Raw genomic sequence first — 27,654 nt, forward strand, 5'->3', positions numbered from 1 at the left:
CAGGTATGTGATGGTTTATTAGGTGTTGTATTCGCTGTCTATAGAACATGATAAGACACATTGCCCAGATGGTAGAAAACAAAGATAAGAAATATTTTACACTATATATATATATATATATATATTAGTACTAGCGATGGCACATTATCTGAAAATAAAAGTGCTGGAGGTATTGGGGGAGCATATGTGACGCTTGGGAAGGAGCAACGTCATGGCTGGAGCGATCCTGCAATTTGAATGGTATTTCCCAGGACATGGAAGCTTTGAAGTAACATCATACGTAGTGGCTTGAAGATACAAGTACATTGTATTCCCTGGAACATGCCAATGGGCTTTATGTGGGCACAGTATAGCGCCGTATGCTAACAAGTATGTAACAAGATCATTTGATTTTAAGTGGCAACAACATAAAAAATGTTCATAAATCCCAAGGGTTAATGGATATCACTTGTCATGCCCTTGTGAGGGCTCCTTCTGAGTGATAATCTGAAAGAGGGTTTCCCGGAAATGTTTATCTCTGGTTAGATTTCTAGCAGCTTCTTTGAGGCTCTGAATGTCGGCGGCTTCACCCGGAGACATCAAGAAGGAATGTGAGTGTCGCACTGAGAATACAAAGAAAGGGTAAATGAAAAGAAGAATGAGGAAAAAGTTGAAGTGATGCCTATGGTATTAATATACAGTAAGTCAATAATAATTTCTATGATCAGTGATCCTATATTTTGTTTGCATTAGTTTCTATAGATAAGCCATATACTTAATGTATACCTAACCTTTCAATGCAACTTCGCAGAAGTGAGTAGTAGCCATAATGTGACTAGTAATTTGCAATTTCTAGTAGCTCTCATCTCTGAAGACTATATCACTGTTGGGTAGAGACCTAGCAGCTGTGACTGTCCTTCCCCTCCTCCATAGACTGTTATGTAATATTCTCACTTAGATTTTGTCTGTCAAAAAAGAAATTCAGAAGTGAAACCAATTTTATCAGAAAAGGAGCGAGGATGAGTGGAGCCAAGTCAATGGAGAAAGAAGGTCTTTTCTCAGATAAGATATACTAAACTTTCTTGTGTTGTTCACTTGTATCATTGATTTATGCTAAGTTTTTTCAATGTTATTAACTCTTTACAGAGTTTTATACCTAATATATAGTAATGGATTGCCAGAAATTTGTGAAATTATATGGGGTGAAAGATAATGATCGCATTAAGTTCAAACGTGGACCATTTATTTGGATGATACTTGTAGATGTCCGGCTCCTTTTCACCACAAAACAATGTCATCCAGATTAATCTTAACTTATTAAATTAGATAACTATAATAAAATTAAAGATGAATAGTAAGTACCTTGAGGTCAAAGTAAAAGGGGTCAAATAGCATTGGCGATATTGGCATTAGGACTTTTAGGACCATTAGGAGAGCTTTGGGTGTTCCCAAATTGGGTGTTTCGGCAAATTAATGTTATTTTTTGTATGATTAAAAGTTATACAATTTTCCAATATACTTTCTGTATAAATTTCTAGATCTCTGCTTGTTGATATTCTATAGAAAGCTTCTAAGTTACTTCCAGTGGATAGAAATCTGACCATGGTCACACAGGTGCACGGCTCGTTGTATCACACAGCTCTGATTACTCTCTATGATACTAATGAGCCGTGCACCTGTGTGACCATGGTCAGATTTCTGTCCACTGGAAGTAAACTTAGAAGCTTTTTATAGAAGTACAGCAAGCAGAGATCTAGAAAATCATGAGGAATTGATACAGAAAGTGCATTGGAAAATTGTATAATTTTTCCTTATACAAACAATAACATTTATTTGTTGAAATGGGAACACCCCTTTAAGCCACGGCTAGGTTTATGTCACAAATGTAGATAATCATATTATTATAGTTTGATGAACCATAAGATGATAATGTAGGAGCAGAGCTGTGGATACAAACCGTTCTGCAAGTTCTCTGAAGATGATGCAAACTATACATAAATGTAGCAAAAAAGAGTAATAAAGCAAACTCCTTCACTCAATACAGTATCCAGATATTTTACTGTTCTAGAATTTACTTGTTACACACAGAGTTTGCTTTTCCACTCTAGCGGATGGAGATGTAGATGGGTGAGCAGATTCAAGACTTTATACAAAAAGGGTCAAAGAGAGATAATCTCTTGACTCTTTTCTGCCAAATCCTGCCGTGCACGCACCTGTCAGGGTCGCTGCCTGCAGCTGTCAAATAAGAGAGAGAGTGGTCACTGAGCATGCTGCTACCAAATCCTACAGCCAAATCCTAAATCCTCTGAAAGGCCTTGAACTGATAAAAGTGAAAACAAGCATAGCAGTGCGCCTTAAAGCTGCTGGGCCTCAAATCTGTAGGGCCCCTAATGAGTTTATCATTTGTTGAATTCTCTCTTAATTTAGAGAAGATGCACAGATGCAACCATCCAGTTTCCTTAAATTAATTTCTGAATCTCCACCATAAGGAAAAAAGAGGAGAGCCCGAACTGTTAAAGGGGTTGGCCCCCATACCTCATATTTTTTGTAATGTGTGTTTAAGTATGGGGGCCAGGATATTAGGTAATTTACCAATATACATCTATTAAAAGTTCTCCACCAACTTCTTGAAATATAAATTAAAATGTCTTTTATCTCATCATCCAGACATTCCTGTCCATAACATAGCCACAGAAGGAGGGTCATGTGAACCCTAACTGTCCACTAACAATCTCCCTGCCAGGACCTTGATCTTATATTCATGAATACAATCATAAGGTCCTGGCAGGACAGTGTCTAATGCTACACTATAGAATACTAATAGTACAGTATATAGTCTAATGCTACACTATGGAATACTGAAAGTACAGTATATAGTCTAATGGTGGGAAATGCTTTTACTCAGGGACTGATGCAAAACTAATTACTGTAGATAACGTAATCTCATTCCTACTAAATATCTTATCATGTACATTTAGCATCTGCTAAACACAGAAAGATGACACACTCAAGGAGGATTCCCAGTATGTGCATGTATTCCCCATCCATAAGAGTAGATGTGGAGAGAACCCCGTTATGGGTTAATGCATTTTGCTTTGTTGAGGCAATCTGTTGCACCCATTACGCTGCTGGCATGGCTGGTATTTGTAGTTCCAAAAAAACTGTTATCATATAATATTCTAAGAGACTTCTCTTCTGTAGAAACACGTCACTCACAGTGAGAGAAAGTTGGCCTCTGTTGGTGGAAGCGGCAGCTCTTGATACGCCTGGTGGCTGCCCTTGGCACATATACAGAATTCTTCATGATTGCGGGCTTCATTGCCTCAATCTCTGCGTTCCGGATGCATTCTTCAAAAAACTCTACAGAGAATTCAGAGGCAGAGCAAGTGTTAATGACATATTGGCTGAGCTTTCTCAGTGCAAGACAGATATATCCTTCCCTTTGTATTTCACTCAGATATATTATATACCATCTCCCTATAGTTATGCTGACTTAAAGGAACACTCCAGTCAAAGCTAATTCCTTGAATATACACGGTGTATGGCCTAAAGGAATGAGCAAAACTCATTTTCATTGTATTTCTAGAAACTTTGCTAGAACCTAGAGGCCTGCGCTTCCCTGCTATTACCATCAATACAAGTTTCCTATATGTACTCAGGATAACAAAATAACACACTCTCTAATTCACTGTTATTAACAAATATGCAGCATTTCACAGATATATGTGCAACTTGTCTCTATCAGTCCTGCTGTACACAATGTCAGTTGCCCCTAGAAAAAACACTGTAATTTCTGACTTTAGGGGAAGCCATCTTGGATTTGCTGTGCTTTCTGAGTTTCTGTGTCTCTGAGCCTGTAGCCACGTCCCCTGCACAAGATCACACTTCCTGCCAGCACATTGTAAATAGAGAGAAGCTGCAAACTACAAACAGATAAGAGATCTGGGGGAAGGGGGAGGAAGGCACATATCTGTGAGAACACAGATGTAGCAGTGCTGATAGTGTGTAATAGGCATCTCATGTATCTCTGATCTGTCTCCTCTCTCTCTCTATGTGTCAGTGTGTTAGTACAATATCAGAAGGCAGATGAAAGTGCATTTACACCTGTACCCTAATAATGTGACCACATTGTCACCCCACAGAACTAGATGGATAATAATGTGTCTGCATAGAGAGTGAAAAAGGTCTGCCCACATCCCCTGTGCACCAAGAAGCCAATTTGCATCAAAACTAAGGGAGATTAATCATAAGTCTCTTAGAGCAGAACTGTTCTAGTTGCCCATGGTAACCAATCAGAGATCAGCTTTCATTCCCCACAAGTGTTTATAAAACTAAAGCTGAGCTCTGATTGATTTCCTTGGGCAACTAGAACCTCAGAATCTTGATGATAAATCTCTCCCACTAAATCTCTCTAATTATAATGTGCATGCATAACTATAAAACATTTTGCAAGTAAACTACAAGTAAAGTACAGTCTATACTAAGACATCAATCATATGACATGCATATACATAATATGGCAGTGTGTATTTTTAGTGTTATTAGCTACATGCATCGAAATATGTAAAGAAAAGAGTCCAGCTCACCTCCCTCAGTTCCTGGTGCTACAGAGCCAAACCTCGAGAGCCTCAGGTCCACCAAAATCTTTAGAAAAGGCATCCAGCACACATAGGGACTATTTAATCCAAAGCTTTATTCAATTAAAAGCATAGGGCATACACAGGTGTAGGAAAGTCAGCCAAACTCATGGAAAGTCATGGTCTGGACCATGACTAAGCTTTCATAGCTAAACGTGGACCTGGTCACATGAGGTCGGTGGACCTGTGTCCGAGTTAAATAGTCCCTATGCGTGCTGGATGCCTTTTCTAAAGATTTTAGCTACATGCATCATACAATATTTTATATTGTGGTTAGGACTAACTTCATGCACCAGTATTCAATGGGGTGATGGTGGCATTGAAACCTGACATCAGCAGTAGCCGCTGTAAGATAACATGGCAACTTGCTAAAACAGTGGGGATCAGAGATAACTATCATCCTGGCCATTGAAAGAATTGGATACCACAGTTAACTTGCAGGGTGCTCCCTCCGATACCCCATTAATGATGAACTAAATGGGATTTTGAGTTCAATATGGAGATATAGGTAACAAGACTACATTACACTTACTCTTCAGATGACTGACATCTGCCCGCATTTTTTCCTCTCTGTCTTGGTTTAAGATGGTGGAATTAAGGCCAGCCTCAAGCCTCCTTAAAGCCTCCTCTGCTTCATGAAGCTTTTTCTCAAGATCCATTTGAACTTTTAACTGCAGCTGATAAAAAATAGTAAGGTATGACTTAGATTTACATATATTACTAAATATTCAGAATTTGAAAAAAATTGTTATTACAATTGTTTAGCCAGGACACAGAACATTGTAAAATATAACATGATATATTTAGATCTAATCTAATACCAAATACTATACATACATGTTCTGTATGAGTATTACCACATTACACATTTATGGCAAATATGCCAAAATAAAGTTGTCCTGTCCCCGGTACTGGTGACATGAGGGCTGCTTCAAAAATGAATGGACTTCTGCCCACAAGTCTGTAGTTCTCTCCATTCTACATATAGAACTTATAGAAACAGTTGGAAAACCTCAGTTTGAAAAGTTTCCTAGATAAGTTCAGATCCTAGAGATGGAACCCATATGCTTCTGTCATGATGTGGAGGATATGCCATAAATACCCTAAGTGAGATGACCCCTTTACCTACATGGTGGATGCCATATTGGTGAGTATCTTGTCATTTATTTTTTAAGCCATTATATGCCATTTTAAACAACTTCCTTCCCTAAAATACTCCTTACAGTCTCATGTCAATTTGAGGTTCTATAAAATGGAAACCAATGACCACTTTTCAAGTCCACGTTTTAACATATGTCTTCTTTTTTATATTTACTACTATGGAACACATTTCCTAATGCCATTTTGTTTCCAGAATCACAAATCAACAGAAAATTAGAAAGCACAATATCTGTCCTAGTCCCGTCACACACCAGGGAGTGTGATGCATCCAACTCGCATCACACTCACAGCGCCTTTTGGCTGGAACGTCCGGCCCAAACTGAACTAACATGCTGAGTTTAGTTCCAGTTGCTCAGTATTCAGGCTGGATGTTCCAGCCAGCACACTTGCTCATGTGTAAGTGGTCAAAGAGCTGCTAGGAGGAGGCGTAGCGGCAGTGACTCACTCTCTGCATTAAGCATCTGTCTTATAAGGCTAAATTCACACTAGTGTTCCTTCCCTCTGTTAAAAACGGACATTTAACGTATCACAGAAACACAGTTGTTCGTGGTGCACAGTTTGCCCCTTAAGGAGCTACTCACGGTATAAGACCGGTCCAGACATTTAACGTATCAGTTAAAAATCCCATTGACATCAATGTAAATTTTATGTCATCCATTATGGTCAGTTCGTCGTGGCATCCATGTGTTTTTTTTTCAAATGGGGGAAAAGTAATGCAGTCTAATTTTTTCCATCCAAAAAGCACATGGATAAACAGATCCCTGTCTAAACGGAACATAACGGATGACATAAAGTTTACATTGATGTCAATGGGATTTTTAACTGATACGTAAAAAATCCATTAAACCTCTGTTCTTTACTTTTTTTAATGGAGGGAAGGAACGTTAGTGTGAATTGAGCCTTAGCAAGTTGGAATTCAGTAAGTGGAGAAAGGGGAACTGTTCTCAGATAAGAAATATTACATTTCATTATCAATGTCAAGGAAATATTAATCTTGAATGTGTAAGATTTAATAACTGGGCAATTACTAACTTCGTTGAACTATATGACAATTGACATCTATTGAAGTGTCCAGGCAGCTTTTACAACATGCTGGAGATCTTTACAGCTGGATAACCTCTGACCTGAAGAATGTTCTGTCATGACTCGGTATGTCTTTACTTTTGTTATGTTGTGAAAATTCAATAAAAATAATTTTAAAAAAATTAAAAAAAAAACATTTGGTCATCTCTTCTTCACACCTACCCCCACCCCTGCATCAGTTTGAATATTCCTGGACTCTCCCCCTCATTAACACTTCCTCCAATCCTGAATGACACTGTGGACTAATTAATCAATGGGAGGTTATGAAACCTGAACCGAACAGAGATCTTATAAAACAGTATGAGATACAGGAAATGGCGTTCACTCTTTTGGGGGCTGCTTGACAAGCTGAGTGTGTTCCATATTTTTCCCACCTCCAGGGAATTAGGATTTACTTTAATTTGTAAGCTTATGTTACTTTTCTCCCTTTTTATTTTATAACTGTGTTGTCTGTCATTTTATTTTTTGTATTAAAGACTTTACTTTAATTTTGATCCATGTAGGCTCTGAAAACTCGTAGCCTTATCAAGTGTGATTAGCTGCGTGACTGCTAGAGAGCTGAGTGTGCATGTCTAGTGATGTAACAAGGTGACTGCTAGAGAGCTGAGTGTGCATGTCTAGTGATGTAACAAGGTGACTGCTAGAGAGCAGAGTGTGCATGTCTAGTGATGTAACAAGGTGACTGCTAGAGAGCTGAGTGTGCATGTCTAGTGATGTAACAAGGTGACTGCTAGAGTGCTGAGTGTGCATGTCTAGTGGTGTGACAAGGTGACTGCTAGTGCGCTGAGTGTGCATGTCTAGTGGTGTGACAAGGTGACTGCTTGAGAAGCAAGAGTTGATGTAGATTGGGATACCTATTGGTCCCAGTATAAATGCAAAGTGGTGTCAGCGGGTCTGGTGCTGGAGCTGTATGAGGTATGATTCATGCTCAATTTGTGTCCTGAGTGAAAGGTGAGCACAAGTTTGATAAGGCTAAATTAACCTGTACAGTCTCACAACGTGACAAAGCAGCGGCGTCCTCTCCATGACAATCATTTTAGCCCCTGTCTTGCTCACTTTATCGTATAAACATAGCAATACAAAGACCATGACCCTTTCATTCACCACATGTACATAAAAGATCTGTGGTATTTTTATGACTACAGGTGTACAGATACATAGTAAACAGCTATGCCCTCAGTTCTTGTGACTATCCGGTCTTCATAACTCATATACTAATCCCTTATTTGGCAGAAGGTTCTTCCTATATCAAAGTTTATGTGCCTGATTTATCAAAATTGAGGCAAAGTGCACAAAAGTGCAGGGTCACCAGATTATTGAAAACTGCTGCAAGGTCTTCAATTGTCAGTAACTCGCCCTTTTAGGTACACATTTTTTCTGTATCGCCGGATACAAATCAGCCGCGACACAAAACTGGCGCAGACACTTTATAAATACATGTGCAAGTCGCAAAGATGTTCTTTCTAGCACAAAGTCAAACAGAAAACTGGCACAACCAGAATAATAGACCTGGGCCAATGCGTTCAGACAATGGGCTGCTGGTAAAGGTCTTACAGATTGTATAGTAAAGTTATATTTCTACCTTTAGTTCTTTCTCTGTGTGTTCTTTCTCTACGGTGAGTTCAGCTAGAGAGTTCTGTAGAGCCTGAGACTCCGAGACATAGAAAGCCCTCTCCTCCTCCAGTAATCGGAAGCGCTCTTCATTTTCTTTCATCCTGAGGGGCAGATGATAGCGCGGTATAAGAACATGAAATGTTGCATTCATAAAAATAAGCATCAATGGTTCAATAGCTTGTATAACTTTGAGAGGAATGTGTCCTTTGGTTCTTCACTGGCATTTAATAGAGGCCGGCTACACAACTGTGTCTGTGAGCTTCAATGCTTACTACCGGTATCTGCCAAATCTGCTAGACTATTACAGATTTCTAGTAGCAATCCTAGAAATCCTACAAGTTCTTACATGTGGAACAGTTCTCATTTTTATCTATTTGTTACTATGAAAAATGTAGTGTGAGGGTACATGCACACGGACCTCTGTTATTATCTACAGTTGCGAAAACGATAAATAAAATAAAAATAAAGCAACTTTGTTCCTCGAGTGGGACATCTTCTTTAAAGGGGTTGGCCACAATTTATATAAGTTGCCCTGTTCGATTCAGGGATTATTATTAAGGCAGTAATAATGCCTTTACTGCGTTAATAATAATCTCTGAATATTCATCAAGTGATTCAACATTAATTATACTGACTTTAGTGCTGTCTGCAGAATCTCCATGATTCTTTGTTTACATGTCTGAGCTCTGCTGAATAGGAGGAGCTGCAGCAGAAAATTATGACTCATCATGCACTCCCCCCTCCCCTCTCCCTGTGTGTGTCAGTGCGATGGACTTTGAGAGAAAGGGGCACAGTGGGTGATGCGATTAGGAAGGACTGAAGGAGTGAGAAACAGGAAGCTGTGTATATATGCAAAGGGCAGCATGGGGAGAACAGGGAAAAGCTGATGCTGTCAAAGAGGGCAAAGGTACAGGCACATATACATGCAGAGACATGTCTAATGGAACAGGTTTACTGAAAAGTGGCCAAACCCCTTTAGGTTCAAATGACATTCATAGATAAATCCTGAGAATGAGAATTATCTCTCATTTGTTATAAACTGCTAACACCCAGTGGCTGAAGGGGCCCAATAGCCCTGCCATATGAGACACCAGTACTATAATCAGTATATGAATTACAAATGTGGACAAAATTGTTTGTTCCCCTCTTTAATAAAAGAAAAACCCACAATGGTCACAGAAATAACTTGAATCTGACAAAAGTAAAAATAAATTACATTTCCATGGAAATTAACAAATTAAAGGCAGACATTGTTTTTCAGCCAGGCTTCAACAGAATTAAAAAAAATAAAATAAAACACATGAAACCGGCTTGGACAGAAATGATGGCACTGAAAAAGGGTGAGCAAAGGGAAATGTTAAATCAATGTTTCTACACAGGTTTCTACAATCTGTGACTAAAGATGCACATATTATTCAGAAATTTAAGATCTATGGGACTGTAGCCAACCTCCCTGGATGTGGCATCAGGAGGAAAATTGATGAGAAATCAACAATACAAATAATATGAATTGTAACAAAAAAGCCCAGAAAAACTTCTAAAGAGATTAAAGGTGAACTTCAAGCTCAAGGAACATCAGTGTCATATTGCACCATCTGTTTGAGCCAAAGTGGGCTTAATGAGAGACGCCCAAGGAGGACACCATTGCTGAAAACAAATAATAAAAAAGCAAGACTGGAATTTGCAAAACACCATGTTGATAAGCCAAAAAGCGCGTGTGAGAATGTCCTATGGACAGATGAAACTAAAATTTAACTTTTTTGCAAGGCACATCAGCTTTATGTTCACAGATGGAATAATGGAGCATATCTTGAAAAGAACACTATCCCTACTGTGACACATGGAGGAGGTTCTGTTATGTTCTGAGGCTGCTTTGTCCTGGATCTGTGCAGGATACAATGAAATGTCAATGCTATCAAGGAAGTCTAAAGCGAAATGTGCTGCCCTGACTTGGTCTCAGTCGCAGGTTATGGGTTTTCCAACAGGATAATGACCCAAACCACAAAGCAACAAACACCCAAGAATGGCCAAGAGGAAACATTGGACTATTCTGAAGTGGCTTCTATGAGCCTCAACCTAAATCCTATTGAGCTTCTTTGGAAGGAGCTGAAACGTGGAGTTTGGAAAAGGCCAAACCCCAGACACCTGGAGCAGTTTGCTCATGAGGAACGGCCCAAAATACCTGCTGAGAGGTGCAGAAGTCTCATTGACCAGTGGCGTAACTAGAAGCTGATGGGCCCCAGTGCAAAGTCTGTGCCAGGCCCCCGACTATAATGTATGGTTTATAGTAATAGTCTTCTCATATGGGAAAGTGACACCAATAAGGGCCCCCTAAACCTCTTTGGGCCCGGGTGCGACCGCAACCTCTGCACCCCCTCAAGTTACACCTTTTTGTTGACTGTTACAGAAATCGTGTGATTTCAGCGATTGCTGAAATTCTGTTGAAGCATGTCTTCCTTTCATTTGTTCATTTTTCATAGAAATGTAATTTAATTTTTACTTTTGTCAGATTTAAGTTATTTCTGTGACCATTGTGGGTTTTTCTTTCATTAAACAAGGGGAACAATTTTGTCCACACCTGTAAATGACCCATTCACAGATTTTGCTCCACAGCAGTTTTGCTATGCTGGTACCACATATTTTATGCCTTTATGTTTCCCCATCACCTGCTTTCAGCCTGAAGCTTCTCTTCTAGTAATTTCTGCATCTTGTTCTCTATCTGCTGTAGGTCACCATGCACACTTGGTCTTGCATTTTCTGTAATATTGTCTGCTGCCTGAGGTTGTTGGCGGCTGGCTTCTAATATAGCTATGGCCTTCTGCTTCTCTACAGACAGCTCCTGTCAAGAAGTTTTTAAAAAAAAGGATACTGCATTAAAAACATATTAAATACAAATTTTACATTCAAGAATTAGGTTACATGTATTATGGACTGTTGGGGGTCTGATTGCTGAGACCAATTGGATGCCTCAGACTACGTGTCTGCAACACTTCATTAATAACATAATGGGGCTTATTTACTTAGGCCGGCGCCACACAGGGCGCTTTGTCTGCGCTTGCGAACGCAAACGCAGACAAAGTCGCGCCCACCGGGGCGGGCCTCGGCCCGATCGCATCGGCGTTTCTATGGAAACGCCTGCGATCGGGAACGAGCCGCCGGTGTTTCGCGTTAAATTAACGCAAAACACCGGCGGCTCGTTCCCGATCGCAGGCGTTTCCATAGAAACGCCGATGCGATCGGGCCGAGGCCCGCCCCGGTGGGCGCGACTTTGTCTGCGTTTGCGTTCGCAAGCGCAGACAAAGCGCCCTGTGTGGCGCCGGCCTTACCCGGTCCAGTCACGATCCTGCGGCGCGTTGTCCGACGTTGATTCAGAGCCTGCCGGGATTCACTAAGGTCGTGCGCCCGATATCCACTAGGTGTCGCTGCTGCGCCGAGGTCTGCCGGAGTTCATCATCCTCTTTCTGGTGCATGTAAGTGCGTGTCTAGCGACACATTTTTTTTTTTTAAATACTGCGTTTTTTTCTGAATTCGTCGGGTTTTCTGACGGCCACGCCCCGTTGTGTAAAAACCCGCCGCCGATGTGACACAATCCGATCGCGTTGCGCAAAAAACCCGGGGCAAAACGGAGCAAAACAGTAATTTTTGGAAAACCCGACGAAAATGAGCGATTTGGGCCCTTAGTAAATGAGCCCCAATATGATATAATATAAAACTTAAAAAAAGACTCATCATCATTGAACTAGATATCCTGGACGAACCTCCATTGTCTTCTGCAGGTTCTGTGTGAGGCTGCAGAGTTCCTGTTTCTCTTCTCCCACTCCTTTGAGACTATGTACCGTCACCTGCAGCTCCCTAAGATCACAGCGTAGTTCAGATATCAGGAAATGTGGGATATACAAGTCATAAAGGGAACAGAGAAAACTGATCATAAGAACATGGGAAATAATGTAGAATATCAGGAGTATCAGAAGAGGATCGGGTGATTCCATGATCTCCTTATTGCTTTCATTTAGAAAATCAGAGTAGATCTAAGCTCACAGAATCAGACCAAATGCCATTTTCTGACCCTAGAATAGATGAAATGTCACTTTAAATATCAAAAACTACAACACTGCAGATACATATGTGTATTAATTGTCTCTTCTTATCTGCTGCAGTATCTTTTAGAAACTACTATTAACTTAATGGACTTTTCCAGTTTCTTATTTTTAATTAATGTACAGTGATTTTTTTTTTTTTAACTTCATGTTAAATTCATTAAAATTCAATTAGCTAAAAGCCTGAACCGAGCTGAAGCCTCTCAGAGCTGGAAGGTTACTACAATTCTACCTAGTTTAGATAGTTGGGGAGTGAGTAGGTAACTTTAGGTTTGTTATCAGAGCTAAAAAGTTAAAACTGATAATCTGATAGTAGCCATGATGACGTATGTGACTATAGACTATTCTATAGAGCGAACCTATTACCAGGAATGTCATTTTTAGCCGATGCCTGGTTCCAAAAGCCTCTGCTATCACTATTTTTAAGAACATCTATCACTAGATCAAGGATTGTAAGGCCCCTTCCACACTAGCGAGTGTGATGCGATGAACTCGCATCACACTCGCAACGCAAGCTGCCGGGAATGCACGGCCCGAACGCTGCACCGCGGGAGTGAACTCAGCATGTCAGTTCACTCCCGCGGTGCAGCGTTCGGGCCGTGCGTTCCCGGCAGCTTGCGTTGCGAGTGTGATGCGAGTTCATTGCATCACACTCGCTAGTGTGGAAGGGGCCTAACCCAAATATACAGACATACTGGTGTGTGCCCCCTCTGGCAGGATCTGCTGTTCTTTCAGCTTCTTATGCCCTTGTTTTTAAGAAAAGGGGGCTTTCAAAATTATACAAATGAGCCTGAGAGGCTCCAGGCTCCATTAACTCCTCACACTCATTTGCATAATTGTAAACGCTTTTTTTCTTAAAGGAAACCTACCACTGCCCGCATGATGAAATCATGCGAGCAGACCACCCGGTAGGCTACTTAATGCTGATGCCGGCACACAGTTTTGTTAGGCTCGGCAAACTTTAGTTTAGCTAAAAAAAACTATTTTCTTACATATTTAAATGAGCCCTCCGGTGCTACCCTGCGCCATCTTCGGGCTGGCGGTGGCTTCCGATGTTTATTTATTCCTCCTTCAGGTGCTGAGAGCTGTGACGTCACCAAGCTCTCGGCACCTATCGCCGGCCGGCTGTGCGAGACTTAGTGTCTGCGCATGCGTGATAGGTGCCGAGAGCTTGGTGAAGGAGGAATAATTAAACATCGGAAACCACCGCCAGCCCGAAGATGGCGCAGGGTAGCACCGGAGGGCTCATTTAAATATGTAAGAAAATAGTTTTTTTAGCTAAACTAAAGTTTGCCGAGCCTATCAAAACTATGTGCCGGCATCAGCATTAAGTAGCCTACCGTGTGGTCTGCTCGCATGATTTCATCATGCGAGCAGTGGTAGGTTTCCTTTAAATACTAGCGCATAAGAAGCTAAATGAAGAGAAGGAGCACACCAGTATGTCAGTGTGCTTGGTTTACAATTCTTGATCTGGTGATTGATGTCCTTTAAACATGTCTTTGTCAGCATTCTGAACCATTTCAGTACTTTATATAAGTTGAATTCACATAACGGGTATCTGCATGAGTGTGGGGCAGAGGAGACTGAGCCACAGTCACACACAGGCAGCAGCTGCCCTCCTTCTCCCCCCAGACTCACTACAGGGGGCAGGCTGTGCTGGCTGTATATTACAGGGGTCAGGTTGGGCTGGCTGTATACTACAGGGGGCAGGCTGTATACTACAGGGGGCAGGCTGGACAGGCTGTATACTACAGGGGGCAGGCTGGCAGTATACTACATGGCGGCTGGCTGTATACTAAATGGGGGCAGGTTGGCTATATACTACCGGGAGCTGGCTGGCTATATACTACTAGGTGGTTGCTGGCTATATACTGGGGGGAAGCTGTGATCAATGCATTTCCCACCCTTGGCTTATACTGGTGTCAATAGGTTTTCTGAGCTTTTGGTGGTAAAATTAGGGGTCTCGGCTTATACTCTGGTCGGCTTATACCCGAGTATATAAACTTCTGAAATGACACAAAATGCTGACAAATTCATTTTAAAAATCCTTTCCTATAGACATTTTAATTCAGGATTTCGGTAACATTTGTCTCTACTTAGGTACAGGCTCAGCCGAGTATCCGCTAGACACATGTTCTACTTTATCAGGAATAATTAGATACTTCACCGCTTGATTTTCTCTTGCTCCAGTCTTAACTCTTGTACAAGATCTTCAAACCGACTCTTTTCTGTCTCCAAGACCTGATTTAATTTTTCTAGCTCCTGTAGGGAAATGTAAAACATCAGAGAGATTATATGCTGAAGTTGACCTAAATATTGTTTTTTACATAAAATGAAGTCCTGCCGTTGAAAACGGTATCTGCACATTTTAAATGTATCTTATCTTTTAACTTACCATATATACTCGAGTATAAGCCTAGTTTTTCAGCACATAAAAATGTGTTGAAAACCCAAACTCGGCTTATACTCAAGTAAGAAAAATATAGGTTTTACCAGGTTTTTGTGGTAAAATTGGGGGCCTCAGCTTATACTTGGGTCGGCTTATACTCGAGTATATACAGTACATTGCAGAAATCCACAGTATAGTGTGTGTTCATCAAGAATGACAGTATTTCTGGCTGTAGTATAATGTTTTTATGTACCATAGTTTTGGCCGATCTGTGATTCTCAGTTTTCTATGAGCTGGTGACTGGAGACTAGCTTCTAGCATGTCTCCCATACACAGCTCATAGAAGCTAGAGGAGATTCTGCTGATTTAACTCTCTTTCTCTCAGAACCTTCCGAAGGATAATAAAGGACATCCATTAGAAGAAATCTGCACTGATGTAGAAACTCGCTATTTCACTTCTGTGGCATTTGTATTTCTCTCTGATGCTGGTGGCTTTTTTCGAATGAATACAAAAACTGATCCTTCTAAACTTTGATATGCAGGTAGTACAAGATAGGGTCCGGAGGTTTGTTCTTAAAGGGGTTGTCCGAGTTTTGAAAAAAAACTATAGGTGGCCGGGAGGGGGCTGCTTAAAACAATAAAGCTGTACTTACCTCCCGGTGCCCTCCGGTATCCAGCGCTGCTGTTGCTCCGGTCCGGGCGCCATGTAAACAAACATGGCCACCGGAGCAGCGCTGCATTCAGCTTCTGGCCGGCGGTGGCCGGGTACGCCTATCCATCCCTATACACAGCATTGTGTATGGGGGCCGGAAGGTTGTCGGGTCCGGCCGGAAGCTGAATGCAGCGCTGGTCCGGTGGCCATGTTTGTTTACATGGCGCCCGGACCGGAGCGACAGCAGCGCTGGATACCGGAGGGCACCGGAAGGTAAGTACATCTTTATTGTTTTAGGCAGACCGCTCCTGGCCACATATAGTTTGTTTTCAAAACTCGGACAACCCCTTTAAGTTGAATTTGTTTGTAAGTCGAAACTGTATATTTTATAATTGTAGATACAGACAAAAAATATTTTGGCCACAGTGACAATTGGAGTTTCAACATTTTTTGGGACCAAGGATTATCAATAAAGCTTCATTACAGACACCTTACAGCTGATCATTGCAATCTGGGACTATAGTAAAGCATCCAGAGACTTCACCAGAGGTCAGAGTGGTCTGTCTGTAACTATGGGTTGTCTGTAAGTCGGGTGTCCTTAATTAGGGGACCGTCTGTATTCTTTCACCAATTTGTTACTACATGGCAGATAAAAAACAAAAATCAACATTCAACTGTTTGTTCAAAGGACAATTAGAGGAAATAACAGTTTTTTCACACCTCTTTTTGTTCTCGTTGTGAACATAGTTCTTCTGTTTCTTCCATTAGTTTATCTGCAGGAAAAACAATGAGATGAATGTGCAGGATGTGGAATAGTTGGTACGTTAGTGACAATGCAATATAGTCTAGAACCCCTTAAAGGTGTATTCCTCCCACAAAGACAAGTTTCTTATATGTACTCAGGACAAAAAAATAACACATTCTCTATCAGTCCTTTTGTACACAATTTCAGTTTCCTCTAGGCACGATCTTATGACTTGGGGTCGGGCCGCCATCTTGGATTTCTGATGTGAGATTGTGGAGATGAGATTTCTGTGTCTCTCTACTGTGTGTACTGTAGCCACTCCCCCTGCACGGAGCTCAGAGACACTTACTGATCACTTCCTGCCAGGAGATCGTGAGCAGAGAGAGCAACTGCAAACTACAAAGTGATCCGGGGGAAGGGGGAGACAGGCACATATCTGTGAGATGAAGCAGAGCTCACAGTGTAACAGTTTACAAGTCTGCAGCCTTTGTCTGTCAGCCTATGTGTAAGCATCTCATGCATCTCTGATCTGTCTCATCTCTTTCTATGTGCCAGTGTGTAAGTATAATGTCAGAAGCCAGATGAGAGTGTATATACACCTGTACCCTGATAATGTAACCACATTGTCACCCCACAGAACTAGATGGGTCATAATGTGTCTGCTTAGAGAAGTCCTGCCCACACCCTGGGATTTTACACTGAGCAGCCAAGGGAGTGATAGGAGCTAAAACAGCAATAAAACACATTGAGTCACATTGTAACAAAATGAAGGGTTAAAATGAAGATAAACTTTATTGTGTTAACATTACTAGGGGATAGAAATCTGAGAATTTTCTTTCGTGGGAAAACCCCTTTAAATCCCTGCCTTGGAATTGTTAATCAAACCAATGGACACTGGAGGACTCATAATATCAGCCAACCATCTAATGTGTTTGGTGGCCTCCTAACTCTGCCATGATAGCAGATGTCGGGCAAGCGTTGGAACACACCTATACAGATAAGCAGGTCAGTCAAACCCAATAATTTCTGCTGTACACATAGTTGTTACATGTTTCACTGCCATGTTTTATAAAACTTTACATTTGATAATGCAAACTGACCAAAATACTCCTGTCTTTCCTTGGCTAGCTGTAGGCCCTGAGCCTCCAGGCTCTCAATCATTGCTTCACCAAGCTGGGCGTTCTGCCAGGTCCTACGAGGAGAAGGAATAAGCATTAGCACAATTAGAACTTTATGTCCGTATCAGTCAAATCATTGCGTGGGACAGATATACTAAGCAGAGATATGACTGAAGACCTAGCCTGACATGCAGAAGAATAGCCTAGAGCAGTGATGGCGAACCTTTTAGAGACAGAGTGCCCAAGCTACAACCAAAACCCACTTATATGTTGCAAAGTGCCAACGTGACAATTTAAGCAGTAACTTATTGATCCCTGCTGTAGTACAGGTTTTAATTGTATTGGCATCCTGAGGACACCAATACAATAGAAAGATGATGGAGAAATTTGAATTGTAGTTTCCCTCCAGGGTCTCCTGAAGAGGAAGAATCAGGGGACCCAGAGAAGGAGCTACAACAATAATCCATCTCTATCCACACCTTGTCACTCCTCCTGTAGTTCTGGCAGACAAGGATGTGGCTTTAAAATAGCCCTGAGCATGGCACGTCATGGGCTGTATTGAACTACAGGAGAAAGCCCTGTGTTGGGGTGATGGCCCGGGTGTCCACAGAAAGGGCTCCGAGTGCCACCTCTGGCACCTTTGCCATAGGTTTGCCACCATTGGTCTAGAGCTACTGGAGATATCCAGTTCCATTTTTGTAACCTGCAAAGAACATAAAGGCTTAAGCGCTACAGTAATATTTTCAATGTTTGGGCAGAGGCATGTTCTAACTTTAAGCAAGGACCCCATATGTATAGAGCACTGGTGTCCATTTTTGACCAGAGCTCCCTTAACTTCTATAAATCTTTGGTAGGCATAGAGGGAGACGTTGTTGGTGCTTTTACACAAATTTCTGGGGCAAAGCTAGAATTTGCAATTGCTTTTGGCGAGGAGGGAGTGTGAAGGGGGAGCATGAAGGGGGAGCGGGTAACATCTGCACACTAGTCATAGACTGAGTAATTTTAACATTTTTTAAAGTTTGCTGTCTTTTACTGTAGTCCCACACCAGGCTGGGCTGTGGCGGATATGTGAAGAGGCCCATAGCCTGATGATGTATCCGCTGCGGTGGGTCGGAGGGGCCTTTGTCGTGCGGACAGAGCATTAGCTATGATAAATGTCCCCCAAAGTGGGCATAGCCGGCTCCAGTGGTCAGGATTAGTTTTCAGCCTTCTTATTTAAATAAGAAATGTTTCAATTCACTAATCAGAAAACAAAGATCTTAAAGTGAACCTAACTTTTCAATAAACTCTGCAAACACAGCACAATGGCACAATGTAGTGTGCAGTGTGCGCCAGATTCATGATTTATGGCGCACGTTCTTCATGAATCTGGCACTCCCTGCATGGCCCCCAGCAAAGTGCACTAACTTTTTTTGGGTGCACCTTTAACATGGGGCATGCAACACACTTCTGTACTTTGTACCCTGGACATTGTATGATAAATGTGGAAAATGTGTTGATGAGGGGGAACAGTAGATCTGCCCATTGTGCATTTATTAATAGGATTAGCCAACTTGCATAGCCAACTCTGCATTCGGCCCAACCACAGTAAGGGGGTTAGTGCAAGTACCAGAGGTGGGAACCACCTTAGGGTACATGTCCTAAATGTTATTAATGATAATACAACTATAACTCAATGGCAGGTTGCTTAGGTTCCTACACACGACAACGTTCCATTCTATTTTTCACAGATATGGAACTCACAGATAAAAGATCATAGACTTCTATTGAAGTGAACAGGTCTATGATAAAATGTCCCACACACTATCTGATTCACAACCATGAAAAAATCGGGTGAGAATCAGCCACGGTCATGTGCACAGAGCCTAGGGTTCCACATTTTTCATGGATCACTTGACTATAAAACTTGCATGTGTGAATAGATCAATAGATTGTCGTGTAGGATTTCCAGTAACAGAAACCTCTGAGCGGGTCCAATAGAATGTATGGAAATAATATATATTTCCATTTTACCTTAATCAATATCAAGATAAATATTAAAGCAGGAGCTCATAACAAATAAATGCACATTGTTCCACAATAATATACAGTAATTACGTTATATATACAATTTTCCAATATACTTTCTGTATCAATTCTTGTTTTCTAGATCTCTGTTTGCTGTCATTTTATAGGAAGCTTTATTGCATACTTTCTGTGCATAAAAAAACTGTTCTGGTCATGTGATGTCACACAGGTGCACGGCTCGTTATATCCCTGGTCAGGTAATATCACACAGGTGCATGGCTCGTTACATCCCTGCTCATGTTCAGTAATGTTACACAGGTGCACAGCTTGTTATATCCCTGGTCATGTGATGTCACACAGGTGCATGGCTCGTTATATCCATGGTCATATGATGTCACACCGGTGCACGGCTTGTTATATCCCTGGTCATGTGATGTCACACAGGTGCACAGCTCGTCATAACACACAACTCTGATTACTCTCTTTGATATAATAAGCTGTGCACCTGTGTGACATAACATGACCAGGGATATAACGAGTCGTGCACCTGTGTGACATCACATGACCAGGGATATAACGAGGCGTGCACCTGTGTGACATCACATGACCAGGGATATAACGAGTCATGCATCTGTGTAACATTACATGACCAAGATTTTTCCACAGGAAGTAAACAATGAAGTTTCCAATAGAAGGACAACAAGCAGAAATCAAGGGAAAACAGGGAAGAATTAATACAGAAAGTGTATAGGAAAATTGTATAACTTTTTATTTCACAAACAATATCAACTACTTGATGAAAGTGGACAATCCCTTTAATATATTCCTGAAATCAGGTTCTGTATGAGTGATCATAGTCAGAAATATTTATGCGATTGGGTGTTAGGTGATTACTCTGTATAAACTATAGACTCCATTATGGGAATTATGTTCTTTTAAGCTTTTTTTATTCATTTAATTGTACTTTTTTTTTCTTTTTGGCAGGACAACAGCAGAAATATTATGACACTTACACTTTGCCAGATTCATGCAGCATTTCCAGCCACTGACTTTGCTCAATCGCAGACTCGGCTGCCAGCAGTATGTTCCCCTGCAGAGTACAAGGAGAGAGCTGCAAGTGCTTGTAGACAGGATAGGGAACCAGATATTCCAGTACTAGTAGGGAACATTTCCGTCATGTGGCCAAGTATGTGACGTGTCCCATTGGTAAGACAAAAAATCCCTTGTGTGTGGATACCTTTCCCAAGGAAAATAAAGCTGTCTATTCATATGGAATCATGGTAGGCCATAAAATAGACAATATATTGTTGCACAAAGTTGCAAATGTTCAGCTTTGGCTATGTATATAGGATTATGTTTTGGCTTATGTTCTAGTTTTGAACATAAGATGAATATCAGCAGAATCCAAAAATTTTGAGAATTTGATGTCTATTGGAGAGTCTGGAGTTATCCCTACAGTAGAATTTAAAGGGCATGTGCAACACAGGTGAAGTACACACCTGTATTCCATATCCACTTGTTTTCTTTATGACACAACCAATTGGTCGAACCAAGTGTGCATGTGTAATTGGTAGATGAAAGGAATAACTGAAGACTGAATGAGCAATCAACTAGTGGTTATCTAAAGTGTATGGTCAGGCGTGGAGGCTTTTGGGACTGCAATAGGGGCTTTTGATCAGGTATGGTTGCCATAGACTGACTCAGGGCCGGCCTAAGGTTCCGGTAGGCCCCTGGGCAACAGAGCCTCAGTGGGCCCCTTTGTAGTGAACTCATTTTGTGGCATTACAAATTCAGAAAGTAACTTAAATATATCAGCTATGTCATGGTTCATGGTTCTATTATATACAGTCCCTTCTTTTCAGGTTCTGCCAGGCTACTGGGAACTAGGATTAGGCCATGTGGGCCCCCCAGCAGCTTTGGGCCCCCAACATTTGCCTGGGTATGCCTAGTGCTGGTGCTCAGAGAGATAAACCCTCCTGTAGATCATTTTAATGCTTCTGTGAATTGTAAAGAACCTTTATTACAAATTTCATAACTACTAAAACTTACATGAAGACGACATTGATCAGCCCCCACTATAAAAGCATAAAAGCAACTTCAATAGACAGGAAACATCTGCTTACATTATCCGTATTTATAGCACGCTGTGAATTAAAGCGCTTGTCATCTGAAACATTAAGGCGGATGTGTCCTGAACTACCGAGTTGTTTTCATCCCTGTGTATTAACATGTAGGAAGAAATCACGGATGATCTACTTTGTTGGAAACTTACTTCTGTGTGTGTGTTAGGCGCTATAGTATACAAGGAATGCGGATAATGCTACTGACCCAAGAATAAGAGGTGTGGAGTCTAATCTCATTGTATGTGAGAAGCTGTCATACTAAGATAAATGCTGTACATACATGGAAATCGTCATGTGAGATCTTTATGGCATATGGCATCCCAGGCTCTTCCTTGGCATCCACCCTGCAGCCACTGAGCGGTATCACCCCCTAAGACAAGACCACTTGTTAGGTATGTTACACAAGCAATTGGCAGAAGCATGTGAATATAATGGTCTATATTGCATCATATAGACTTTAAATATTCTGATAATACGATATACATCACTATCATTAATACCTTTGTATTACAAATAGTTTTAGACAACATAAGATATGGCAGGGTAATACCTGGTGATTGGATTTATTCCTGGTATATAAACTACAGGAAAAGTTGTCAATCACTCTGTGCAGGGAGCAGCCTGACTTGTGGCCCAGGAACCATCTAACCCTTTAAAGGACATCTACTACCAGGATTAAAGACTGTATATAAATGAACCTGAGGGGCTCCAGGCTCCATTAACACCTATGGAGCATGGAGCCCCTTAAGCTCATTTGTATGCAGTCCTTCATCCTAGTGGTAGATGCCCTTTAAGGACCCAGATAAATTTGGTTTAAAGGGAAAATAATTTACGACCTATTCATAAAATAGGTAATGGGTCTGATTGGTCTAGTGTTCCTCACTTGAATGGAGTATTAGTCGCACGAGTGGGCTCCATTCAATCTCTCCAGCACTTGGCTAAGCTCATCAGTGTGACAGACATTGGTTGCAGTGCAGAAAGAGTTAAATAGTAAGGGTGTGAGCTTTCTCCTACGCCTAGGGTTAGCTATCACAGCTGCCCTTTAGCAGATGATCTTGTGGGCACAGCTTTAGTTCCCTGTGTGATCACCATCAACGTCATGTGTGTTGTGATAGATGAAAGGGTCACTCACAATGTACAATGTATATATATGTGATGTAAATACTGAATCAAAACATTGTATCCCCAAGTCCAATGTAAGAAAAGTAAAATCAACACATTTACATTATGAATAATACTAAATATTAACAATTAGAAGCAGAAAAAATCTTACTGATGCATCATTGGTAGGTATGGTTAGTATATGGTTAAATAGATCCTATACGCCATATATATCAATGACGTAGTATGTCACTCTTTATGATGATACAACTAGGTCTAGCTGTTAGTACTTACCTTGGGGTGTATGTTAAAATATCTGTTGCTTTCAAAGTTGCGTCTTTCATTCTCTGCGTAATAAAGCAGAAAGCTGTCCTTTATTATAAAAAACCTGAAACAAGCAGAAAATGTGCATCTCACTTTATTCATCCAGTACCAAAACCTCTATCAATATGACATCCAGAGACACTGCTATATCCTAGGCTTTGTATGACAATGCTCTATACGGTGTCCCATAACTTATCTTACCTCTTAGACCATTTAGCCGATTGTCTCCCGAAAGGTCTCTTCCATAGCACGCCCTGCAGCTGCACCTTGGTCCTTATATCCAGATTATCCGTGTCTGTCTGGTCCATGGATGGAGAGGGAGAAACAGAGCTTGATTTAGAGGTGAACATCTTCTTCCAGGCGTGGTCCTAACTAAAGGCTGCCAGAGGACAATCGGATATTATGGCCTGGATGTGAGGGGGGACAGGATACTGGAAGAGAGGGAGGGAGAGCAAAGTCAGGGGAGGGAGGAAGAGACGGGATAAAAGGATGGATGAAATAGAGTTCTGAAGCAATTCCAGAAGCCAGTGCTCTGTGGGGTGATATTATATAATAAAAGAATAATTAGAATCATGGAGGACGGGGCAGAGGAGACTGATGGGAAGGTTCCACTTTCAATCAATAGCTGCGCTGCTGAGTCAATACATGCCTCAGTAAATGAAAGTTCATGGCCATCGCTGATCATTTGTCTAATGACACAAAAAGCCAGGAGCCAGCAATCCGCCTCCAGGGGAGAGAGCAGTCACCGCACTCCAAACGCACTCCGGCCCCTATAGAGCACTGCGTCCTGCTACTCGTTACTTACTCTACATGTCAGTAAAGGTCAGACAGCACCCGCACAACCCGTATAGCCGCAGTCTTCAGTTTATTCCATGATCAAAACTACACTTTGGAGTTTCCCTTAGCAAGGGGTAAGGCTTGGCTCTCGAGAAAATCTCAAGTAATTTCTGTAATCCGAGCCGGGAGTCTTAGCACAAGGCACCTACTGTCTGTTTACTCTGTATTATGTATTGCACAATTATTTGGCTTGTGTTAAGAATTGTAAGATGTAAATACAATAAATATGAAACAATAGGAGGCTGTACCACTATAACAGGGCATGTCATATGCTGCAAGAATGACTGACAAGACATGTCACGTAATAGTCCTAGCACCGCAATATGAAGCCCAAATGGAAAAAAGATAGAACAGGCTTGTGACAAATTCAAGAGATTCTACTTCTGTGTGATCTCTAGCCTGGCAGCATGTTATTAATCTTTAAAGACGCCCTGCCATTGCCCCATGGGGATGCGTAGAAAGGCAGCACACACCACATGTGCCCCCACACTGAAGCCTGTGCGGATTATAGCAGAACTGCGGAGGTGGAGGTCCTAATGTTGTCCCATCTTCATCTTCTTACCCTCTTGTATTTGACAAATGTTGCTTATTATTCCTCCTCCAATGATGTTGAGCCTATGGTTCATGTATCATGTATGGTTCATGTATCATTATATATAATAATGGAGCCAAGCGGCTTTGTTTATGCCTGTGGGAGATAAATTGCCATCAGGCACATTAAGGATTCATGCTAAAATCAAACATGTCAAATCCTTCTTTGCTTGACTTGTCTTTTTACCTAAATCGAACCACCATAGTGTTAGAGTTTGACCAACATTGATCTAAATGTAGATCCATTGTAATGTTTTCCATTGTATTAAAATTTTTACTTTAGATCATCAGTGAAGACATAGTAGCATCATCAGGGGAGTAAAAACAGCAGTGATCATAAGGAAGTCACAAATTTGCTGAACATTCCCAACCTTGCACCACTCGTCTTGACTAGAGATGAGCGAACATACTCGTCCGAGCTTGATGCTCGTTCGAGCATTAGCGTACTCGAAACTGCTCGTTGCTCGGACGAATACTTCGCCCGCTCGAGAAAATGGCAGCTCCCGCCGTTTTGCTTTTTGGCGGCCAGAAACAGAGCCAATCACAAGCCAGGAGACTCTGCACTCCACCCAGCATGACGTGGTACCCTTACACGTCGATAGCAGTGGTTGGCTGGCCAGATCAGGTGACCCTGGGATAGACTAGCCGCTGGCCGCGCTGCTCGGATCATTCTCTGTCTGGATGCCGCTAGGGAGAGAGCTGCTGCTGGTCAGGGAAAGCGTTAGGGTGTTCTATTAGAATAGTGTTAGGCAGGAGTGATTCTACAAGAACCCAACAGCCCTTCTTAGGGCTACAATAACGTTATACTTTTTTTTTTTTTATTTGCAGCTAGTACCATATTGTGAGGAATTTGCAGGGGGACTTGCTACCGTTGTGTTTAGCTCTTAGTGACACACATATCCACCTCAAACACCAAAGTGGGAAAATTTATTAGGGGTTTGATTTCAATTAGGCACAGTCTGCCATTTACTTTTTATTTTACGTTTATTTTTTTAATAACTCAGTGTCATCTCATCTGGCATAGCAGTGTGCTTTCATACTTGGCTAGAAAATAGCCAAAGGAGAATCCAAACGGCTTACTTACGCCTACAATAGCGTTATATATATTTTATTTCTGGTTGATCTGCTGGTGGCTGTCCTTGCTGCAGTGCATCTACTACCAAATTGTGAGGAATTTGTAGTGAGACTTGCGACCTTTGTGTTTAGCGCTTAGTGACGCACATATCCATCGCAAAGACCGAAGTGGGACAATTTATTAGGGGTTGGATTTCAATTAGGCACAGTCTGCCAGTTTCTTTTTATTTTACGTTTATTTTTTCATAACTCAGCGTCATCTCATCTGGCATAGCAGTGTGCTTTCATACTTGGCTAGAAAATAGCCATAGCAATAGGATAGCATCGTTTGGTTTTAAAAACTAAAAAACACAAAAAAAAAAAAACACAAAAAAAACACAAAAAAAAGTTAAAAAAAAATTTAAGTTATAACTTTCATTTTCAAAATGTTTAACCCGAGGGCTAGGGGTAGAGGACGAGGGCGGGGACGTGGGCGTCCAACTACTGCAGGGGTCAGAGGCCGTGGTCCTGGGCGGGGTGAGACACCACCTGCTGATGAGGGAGCAGGGGAACGCCGCAGAGCTACACTCCCTAGGTTCATGTCTGAAGTTACTGGGACTCGTGGTAGAGCACTGTTGAGGCCAGAACAGTGCGAACAGGTGATGTCGTGGATTGCCGACAATGCTTCGAGCAATTTGTCCACCAGTCAGTCTTCCACGCAGTCCACCCATGTCACCGAAATCGGCACTCCTCCAGCTCCTGCACCTCAGCCTCCTCCCCCCCAGTCTGCCCCCTCCCAGGAAAATTTGGCATTTGAACTGGCATACTCTGAGGAACTGTTTTCTGGACCCTTCCCACAGTCACAAACCACTTGTCCGGTTGCTGCTGAGCAATTTTCAGATGCCCAGGTTTTACACCAGTCGCAGTCTGTGGGTGATGATGACCTTCTTGACGTAGTGGAAGAAGTGTGTAAAGAGGTGTCCGACGATGAGGAGACACGGTTGTCAGACAGTGGTGAAGTTGTTGTCAGGGCAGGAAGTCCGAGGGGGGAGCAGATGACCGACGGACTGTGGTGTGCAACCTTTGCCAAACCAGGATCAGCAGGGGTTCCACCACTACTAGCTTAACTACCACCAGTATGCGCAGGCATATGAATGCTAAACACCCCACTCAGTGGCACCAAGCCCGTTCACCTCCGGCCGTGCACACCACTGCTCCTTCCCCTGTGTCAGCTGATAGTCAGCCCCCTGCCCAGGACCCTGGCACAAAAACCCCATCGTTGCCTCCACGATCCTCCACAGCATCTACCTTAATGTCCACATCTCCAGATTGCTTAGCCTGGAGATGCTGCCCTATAGGCTAGTAGAGACCGAGGCCTTTCGCAACCTCATGGCGGCGGCCGCCCCTCGGTATTCGGTCCCCAGCCGCCACTACTTTTCCCGATGTGCCGTCCCAGCCCTGCACCAGCAGGTGTCAGACAACATCATCCGTGCCCTGACCAACGCCGTTTCTGACAAGGTCCACCTGACCACGGACACGTGGACGAGTGCTGCCGGGCAGGGCCACTATATATCGCTGACGGCACATTGGGTTAACTTGGTGGAGGCTGGGACCGAGTCTGACCCTGCGGCTGGTCATATACTGCCGACGCCGAGGATTGCGGGGCCTACCTCGGTCCAGGTCTTTCAGGCATACTATGCCTCCTCCTCCTCCCACCCCTCCTCCACCTCCTCCTCCGAACTACCATCCGTGGGCATGGCGCCATCAGTCGCTAGCTCTAGGCACAGCAGCAGTGCCGTCGCTAAGCGACAGCAGGCGGTGCTCAAACTGCTGAGCCTAGGCGATAAAAGGCACACCGCCCAAGAACTATTACAGGGCATCACGGCGCAGACTGATCTGTGGCTGGCACCGCTGAACCTGAAGCCAGGCATGGTTGTGTGTGACAACGGCCGTAACCTGGTGGCGGCTCTGCAACTCGGCAGACTGACACATGTGCCATGCCTGGCCCATGTGTTAAATCTGATAGTTCAGCGTTTCCTCAAGACATACCCCAATCTGTCTGATTTGCTCACGAAGGTGCGCCGCATCTGTGCGCATTTCAGGAAGTCCAGCACAGATGCTGCCACTCTCAGGGCAGCGCAGC

The 27,654-nt window shown here is 42.3% G+C and overlaps 1 protein-coding gene across 4 annotated transcripts; it reads right to left on the reverse strand.

Moving 5' to 3' along the window:
• Nucleotides 1-23,995, reverse strand: PLEKHD1 (pleckstrin homology and coiled-coil domain containing D1). 4 transcript variants are annotated; one of them, XM_072115483.1, is made up of 15 exons: nucleotides 23,836-23,995; nucleotides 23,232-23,461; nucleotides 23,001-23,094; nucleotides 21,886-21,975; nucleotides 20,496-20,572; nucleotides 17,458-17,549; nucleotides 16,333-16,385; nucleotides 14,739-14,833; nucleotides 12,233-12,326; nucleotides 11,141-11,313; nucleotides 8,443-8,575; nucleotides 5,149-5,293; nucleotides 3,196-3,339; nucleotides 2,193-2,214; nucleotides 1-602 (listed from the first exon to the last, which is right to left on the reverse strand). In XM_072115483.1, exons 2-15 carry the CDS (start codon nucleotides 23,378-23,380, stop codon nucleotides 566-568), a joined length of 1,398 nt encoding a protein of 465 aa, XP_071971584.1. In that variant the 5' UTR covers nucleotides 23,381-23,461; nucleotides 23,836-23,995; the 3' UTR covers nucleotides 1-565. The 4 variants fall into 4 exon arrangements, with proteins under 4 accessions (XP_071971584.1, XP_071971582.1, XP_071971586.1 ...); XM_072115481.1 differs by lacking the exon at nucleotides 2,193-2,214; XM_072115485.1 differs by lacking the exon at nucleotides 2,193-2,214 and having other exon boundaries at nucleotides 23,001-23,053; nucleotides 23,232-23,329; nucleotides 23,836-23,971.
• Nucleotides 23,996-27,654: the final 3,659 nt, after the last annotated feature.

This window comes from Engystomops pustulosus, chromosome 7 (assembly GCF_040894005.1).
Source record: "Engystomops pustulosus chromosome 7, aEngPut4.maternal, whole genome shotgun sequence".
Taxonomy (NCBI): domain Eukaryota; kingdom Metazoa; phylum Chordata; class Amphibia; order Anura; family Leptodactylidae; genus Engystomops; species Engystomops pustulosus.